At 57.7% G+C, this 7,074-nt stretch overlaps 2 protein-coding genes across 2 annotated transcripts; both read left to right on the forward strand.

The window, feature by feature from the left end:
• Window positions 1–740: 740 nt before the first annotated feature.
• DICSQDRAFT_165230 (uncharacterized protein) lies at window positions 741–4,412 on the forward strand (the record flags this gene model as incomplete). The annotated part of the gene is made up of 3 exons (XM_007360722.1): window positions 741–1,971; window positions 2,045–3,537; window positions 3,606–4,412. The coding sequence occupies 3 exons, from the start codon at window positions 741–743 to the stop codon at window positions 4,410–4,412; spliced, it is 3,531 nt and encodes a 1,176-aa protein (XP_007360784.1).
• A 2,382-nt stretch (window positions 4,413–6,794) lies between these two features.
• DICSQDRAFT_165231 (kinase-like protein) lies at window positions 6,795–7,052 on the forward strand (the record flags this gene model as incomplete). Its single annotated transcript, XM_007360723.1, has 1 exon — window positions 6,795–7,052. A coding segment is annotated over one exon (258 nt), but the record flags the coding sequence as incomplete, so codon positions are not given.
• Between the last annotated feature and the right edge of the window lie 22 nt (window positions 7,053–7,074).

Genomic DNA, 7,074 nt, shown 5'->3' on the forward strand with positions numbered 1-7,074 from the left:
GAAAACGTACATCATGGACTCTTCTGCACCATATGCCCTCCGTAACATCCGCCCACAGCTACCAGTGACGCCTTCCAGGTATCTCCAGGGGTTGTTTTAAGATATATGCGCGACAGATGCAGAAGACAGCGTGAAATCGACCGAAGGCGGGTGGAACATCCGACATACGAGCGGCCAACTTAAAACCGGCACCGTGCCCTGCGCGTCATGATCCTGAGCCGGAATATGCAAGAATGAGGTGGTTACATTGAGCAGTCGAGGAGATATCGTCGTCCGAAGTTCCTTTGGGGGCGCTTAGGAGGGGAAAACAGGCAAATGCGTGAGATGCGGCGCGGCGCTCTCACGACAAGCGAGCTGAAACCGGCTGTATGGCGTGGCAGGTGCATTGCGCGAGGTGGACCGCCGATGTTGTGCGCTTTGATCGAGATCGGAAATTCGGCAGCGGTAAAGGGGACACCACTTGTGTGTGTTCACGGCGAGCAAGTATATCGATTGGACGGCAGAGTGGCATAGGATGACCAGGAACGAGAGAGAACAACGGCGTCGGAGTGTGAGACAGAGAGCAGAATGCTGTGGAAGATGGGAGGGAGGATGGCCAGGCGACAAACAGGATCAAATACGGGCGCCTGGTTCCGAGAAGACGGAAATTGAGCTCATCGTCCTCACACCGCTTGCCGGTCCCCTCCCACCGTTCTCGTCGTCACCCTTGCCGTCGAGGACGCTTCCCGCACGACGTGTCCATGGCTTTCCTTGGTCTCTTCTCAAAACGCGACAAGAACAAGGCTCAGGATGCGGCTACCATCCACACCACAAGCGCAGCCTCTGACCTGGATCCCAGCGAGCCCGACTACGTCCTGCCGTCATCGAGCAAGGGTCCCTCCCTCTACTCAGTGCCTGGGGCCTCCTCTTCAAAGCTGAGGCTTGGATTCAAATCAAAGAGGCCCCCTCCCGCCGCGCTCAATGACAGCAACCTCCTTGCGCCCCCATCCTCGACGTTCCAGAGCTTCAGGTCGGGGTCCGAGAACAACCTCACTCCTCCTCCTCCGAAGTCGGCCATCTTCGCGGGCTACGGCGACCCAACGAGCGCACATTCCACGAGGTCGCTTCCAGCACATCCCACCGTCCACTCTCGCTCAAATTCAAAAGAGTACGTCGATCTTGCCAACGCTCCGCCTCTCCTTCCGCCGAAGAACGGTAAAGGCGGCCTCTTCTCCTGGGCGCACAGAGAGCGCAAGAAGTCAAAAGCCCCGCCTCCCCCACCACAGCTGAACGCTGCATCCGCGTCCGACGTTAACCTCGATTCGGACTCGTTCAACCTCCGTGCATTCCGCCATGTTCGCCCCGTTTCTCCGAGCGAGCCACCGCCTTCGATGTTACCCCCAGTCCGTCCTCGCCCACGCGAGAACAGCTTCGCCTCCGATTCCTCCCAACGTATCTCTGTAGCCGCCTTCAGGGAAGCCCAGGCCCGACGCAGCGCCGCCAATTCTCCGACCCCTTCCTCAGTCAACATGCTCTCTCCTGGATCTGCGAACGGGCTCAGGCCGCCGTCGTCTTTCGCGATGCGGAAGTCGAGAAGCATCAGTGGCGACAGTGATACTGACGATTCTGAGGAGGCCGAATCGGAAGCGGACTCCACGTTGAAGCCACGGCGCAACCGGTCCACAAAGCCACGAACCACTTCTCCCGTAGTGACCCCTGGGAAGAAGTCCGTCAGCGAGCTGGGTCATAAGACCTTCAGGACCACGCCGCCACAACCGCCACCCATGGTGAAGTCAGCGACTACTACAACATCGTTCTCGGCGAACGACGCGTCGAGGGAGTCGATGTATGCGAGGCCACGTGCGTCTGCTTCTACTTCGGCTTTGCAACCCAACGCTGCGGCGCGTCAGGCTTCGCTCTTAGTTTCACAGCAAACGGTGCACCCACAACACCAGCAGCAGCGCGGCCAAGCTCAGCCACCGGGGAAGTTCGGTATGTTTGTGTCCACTTACGTGACCTTACGCATGTCGCTTATTCCCCGAACCCCTCACCTCCTCGGTGTCAGCCACCCCTCCTGCGAAACCCTCTCCGAAGACCACCCGTTCCACCTACCACGCCTCCTCCTCTTCATCTTCATCATCCTCAAGCTCCTCCGAGGATTCCGACTCAGATGATGCGCCTTTGGCCACGTTGGTCGGACCCAAACGACCAGGTAGCGCCGCATCTTCCGCGCCTTCCTCTGCATCCCGCGCGCGGGCGGCACCGCGTCTGCCACACAAGCCGCTTGTTGATATCACCGGGATAGCACCTCCGACTCCACCGTCTGTCTTCGGTGATACTGATCGTCCACCGCTGCCTGCGAAGGATTTGCCGCAGCCTTCTCCTCAAGCGCCCCAGAAGCCAGGCCACGCTTTGAAGCCCAGCCTCAACGATCGCCTCGCGCGCTTGGCCAAGAATGCAGCGAAGTCTACGGAGAATGTGGATCAGGCGAAGGATGCGGAGTCGGGGCGCAAGCTTCCGACTCGCAGTGAGACTATGCCCGTCGAGTCTCTGTCACTCCCGCCGAAACCTTCGGACGACGAGCCGTCACCGCCGCCCGCGGCACGACAGTCGCGGAAGGTCAACGGCCGCTCGATGTCTTCCCCCAACGCGACGCTCGACGAAGTCAAGGCTCAGTCAGAGGGTGTTCCGATCGTGCCGATCTCTATACGGACACGCACGCCTCCCCCGACCTTTGCTGTCACATCGCGACCTCCGTCGCAGTTTCCTGCGGATCCGCAAGATTCTCGAGCTTCAGAAGAGACCGTGCGCGTTGGCCGTCAGAGGGCGTCCACGCTTGTGTCAGATGGGGATCTGTCGAGCAGCCAAGGCTTCACTGGAGGAGGGCTGCTTGCTGCTGTATCGCCGTCCCGAGCTACACAAGCGCCCGCTTCTCGTGGCCGACAGCGGTCGAGCACAATGATCACGACACCGTCAATGTCTTCCTCCCAGTCTTCACTTGCCGTGGACACACTGTCGAGACCGATTCTCCGTACGTCGCAGGCATCATCGTCATCCTCCCAGGATCTGGTCCCACCCCGACTTGTCACCCGTTCGAGCAGTCCTGCTTCCGAGCAGAGCACGACAACTTCGGGGTCATCCGCGCCCACAGCTTTGCGATCGACGTTCAAGCCGAAATCGGTGTTGAAGTCTTCGTCGTCATCAGCCCAGTCGTCCCCTGTGGATACGCGGTCTCGTCAAGCAATTTTCCCTTCGGAAGAGACCCCGCCACGCAAGCCTTTCGCTGGTACGAGTTACACCGTAGCCTTACGCGGGAACAGCCCAGCAAGTTCTACCGGGGATTCTAGCAGTGGTCGGACGCCTATCACTCCTGTGGATGGCAGTGATATCGGCACCATGTCCACGAAGCGAGGGCACCGCAAAAGTTCCAGCGTTACGTTCGACGAGCAGAGTCGTGGTCGTCCGGGTTCGCGGGAGGGGAAGAAGGGAGAGGCATCTGACAATGACGAGGCTAGGAGACGCGAGAGGAGACGCAGCGAGGCCAAGGCAGCTATCGAGGTAAGTGTTCTATCTCCAGACTTGTCGCGCAATTGCCCTGACCTTCGCTACCCCTGACCCATTCTCAGCTGGGGAAGATCGTCAATGGCCGCGGCCCGATCATCACGACAGACGACGAAGGCACGCCGGAGAACATGGGCCCGCGCATCAGCATGTTTAACCCTATGGTGGGCCCAGGCATGAACCCCATGGGGCCTCTCGGCGCCTCAACGCCTTCCCCGATGCCGTGGAGCCAGCCGGGGTCCCCAAGTGGGATGATGAACCCCATGTTCCCGATGATGCCCCCTAGCACGGACCCGATGCTCCTCGCAGCGCACCAGCAGGCGATGATGGCAGCCAAGCAAGCGTTCCAGATGGCGTTCGCCCAGCAGGCGCTCGCTGCTGCTAACGAGGAGTGGGAGCGTGGGAGCACCGCCGCGAGTGCGTACGGCGGGTTTAGCGGTATGGGCGGCATGGGCGGTATGCCGATGGGTGGGGGGATGATGCCGGGGATGGGTATGCCGTGGGGGATGCAGATGTTCCCGACCTCGCCGTCGATGTACGCGGGAAGTGTCATGGGGGGAAGCGAGCTCGGTGTCCCGAACCCGGGGCGGGGCGCGGGGTGGGCTTCGCGCACGGCGTATAATGAGCAGGGAGGATACACAGGCAGTGCCGCTGAGCGGGCCTCTGCCGTGTATAGGAGTTCACAGTACATGGCGTTGGGAGGTGGGGGCGGGTTCTCTGGAGCTAGAAGCGAGATCGGTGGTCCAACGAGCCGTGGGCAGCAGCGGCCGCGCACAAAAACTAACCCATCGGATGCGCCTTTACCGTCGCCTGTCAAGAGGGGCGGGCCTCCGCCGTCGAGCTGGAGTACGAGAGGCACTAAACCCGCATAGGTATATCGCTCTATGAGGTGGGCTCTATACTATTGTGTGTGATTAGTCGCTTGCTCAACCTTACGTGAAATCGCGTTATGTTCAGGTCATGACAATCGCTTGTGTTGACTTCTACCCACATGTCGCTTGTCTCCTCAGGCGGTATCGTTTCCGTTCAATACACACGTACAATCGCTCTCCGGGACGACCCTTTACCCTGCTTTCAACATCGTGCACTCGCATTCTCTGATGCCCAACCCCCCGCTCTTTCTTGTTGATGTTTTGTGTCACCTGCCTATATCGCTGGTTCCCGTGGAAGCAAGCTGTAGTCCCGAAGTTAGCCGTATTTGCTGTCCTTCACTCATTCATTATATACCCCCTCACCCCCATCACGATCACCTAGACGAAATTTTGTCATAGTCTTCTACCCCGTTCCTGCCTTCTAGTCTGGACCTTCGCTTGGCTCCATCTCCAATGTTCTGTTCTATCTCAGCGCACGCGTGAACTCTATAAGTACAATTAGTACCCCCATCCTATCAGCTACTCATCGCATACACTCGTACATCACAGACGCTGCCCCGGCCTATTCCAACTCCATGTGAGATACTAAGACTGTCTATAGAAGGAGGAAACTCTTCACTGACTGTCTACCTGCGAAATCCCGCTTATTATCATGCGGCTGCGAGCCGGATGTCTGTGCTCATAGGTACTTGGGCCTTGGTGCCTTGCGGTGAGAAGGGAGATCTGATTGCTTGCGTACTCGCGTATACATAGATCTCCAGCTTGAATGCCTCAGTGGGCACTGGCCGCTAAGTACGGACGACCAAACGGTACAGTTACATAGCAAATCTTGAGCTATAGTACTCGTGTTGGAGCCCGCTATCAGCGATCGGTATGCTATGGGCAGATCACTTGTTTGACAACCAGTAATCAACCCATAGCATAGGAACCGGGTCCGAGACCGTTAAGAAGCTGGACTTGTGCGCTGTCAACTTGAACACGAAGAGTCAAGTCGAAGTCAATTAATTACCTAGAGTCCTAGGCCTGTCGCTAACAGTTTTTGATCGGCGTCTTGCCCGTTCTCCACCAATATGAGGAGCTTGACCGCTTGCGAAAGGAGGTCAATAGACTAGGCGGCCTTGAATCTGCCGTGTGGTTCAATTTGTAAGCCGGGTATGTGTGATGTACTCGAACACGCGTACAGAATGGGCGCTTGTAGACCGACGAATTCTGCCTCCACCGCCAGCTGTTCTAAGTACCCTCCGCTATGCAGAGGGGGCGTACCCCCCTCTATTCGTGTGAGCTTTCTATGGCGCCTGCCCCACGGAATACTTCTTGGAAGGATTCCGCTTTGCTTAGCCAGTTGGGGAGCTCGTCCGCCTTTGTGGTGGTACCCGTCTGGGCTCGAACAGTATCATATAGCCTAGGCCTATCCTGCAGGATTCGAAACTCATCCAATTTGTTGCTAGCCCGCTTGACATCGTCTAGGACGTCGAAATGCTCGTGACCGTGTTCCCGGCATCAATATGACACACGTACGTCCCATGCATACCATTCTGCCTGCCTGACATCAGTCTCTTCGACGGGTTGTCAGGCCATATTGAGAGCTCTGAGAGTGGAGACCTGCTGTTGCTAGGCCGTCCTATGATGGCTGACGCTCGATCCATTTCGAAATTGGCTACTTCGCTGAATGCCACCCTAACCTGACTTAATTGCTTTGTCTGTGTCTGGAGCGGACGATGGACTTTCATGTGGTTCATCCCGTCCGTATGTTCTACCGCATGTTAGGGGATGTCCCTGTAGCGCAAACAAGGAGTGCCGGACTCCCTCGTTCGAACAGGGAGAAGACCTCTTGGTCTCGCTGTTAGGACATCACAATTTGTCCTGCGCCCTCATAGGGCAGCATGCCAGATTGGCCGTGTCAACGCCGCTATTCAGAGTCTGGGTCGAGACATTCTCATTCTTTATACTTGCGATGAGAGCGGGTTGTGCTCACAATAACCGATGTTTGTGGCTTTCGGGACCAACATCGTGCAACAGCCTGCTATACTCCGCCGTCGTAGACTCGTCGCAGTGGTCACAGTTGTGATACAGCCTGCGATACAAGGGTGCTACATCGGAAGCGTTACCTGGCTCGTTTCGCTTGCGCCCAGAAGGCCAGTAGTGCCCTCGGCTCTCTGGCTCTGCCTGCGGTTGGCATACTCTGTATCCGTGGCTTATAGCCAATTTTTTCAAAGTCCAACATTCCTTGTGAGGCACCCGGGGTTCGGGAAATGTATAAAAGGAGGGCGTTTTCGAGCTCAAGTCCTCCATCCCTCCCCATCGTTCCTGGTGAACGTACTCCCCCCGCAGCACAGCCATTCCTATAACCACCATCACCACACCACATCCCCTTTACCCACCATGGTCTCTGCTGCGGCCTCCATCCCCAACCTCGCCGGTACCGTCGTCGACGACCGTTACGAGCTCATCCAAAAGCTCGGGTCCGGCTCGTATGGCGTCGTCTACAAGGCGATCGACCTCACGGACGGCATCTTTGTCGCGGTGAAGGTCATGAACCTAGCTGGCCGGAGCGACGCCGATCGTAAAGTCATTAAACGAGAGATCGAGTTGCATCACATCGTCGGCGACACCAAGGGCGTGGTCGGGTTTACCGACCTCGTCTTCGACGCCGACTACTGCT

Source organism: Dichomitus squalens, assembly GCF_000275845.1.
Source record: "Dichomitus squalens LYAD-421 SS1 unplaced genomic scaffold DICSQscaffold_1, whole genome shotgun sequence".
NCBI lineage: Eukaryota > Fungi > Basidiomycota > Agaricomycetes > Polyporales > Polyporaceae > Dichomitus > Dichomitus squalens.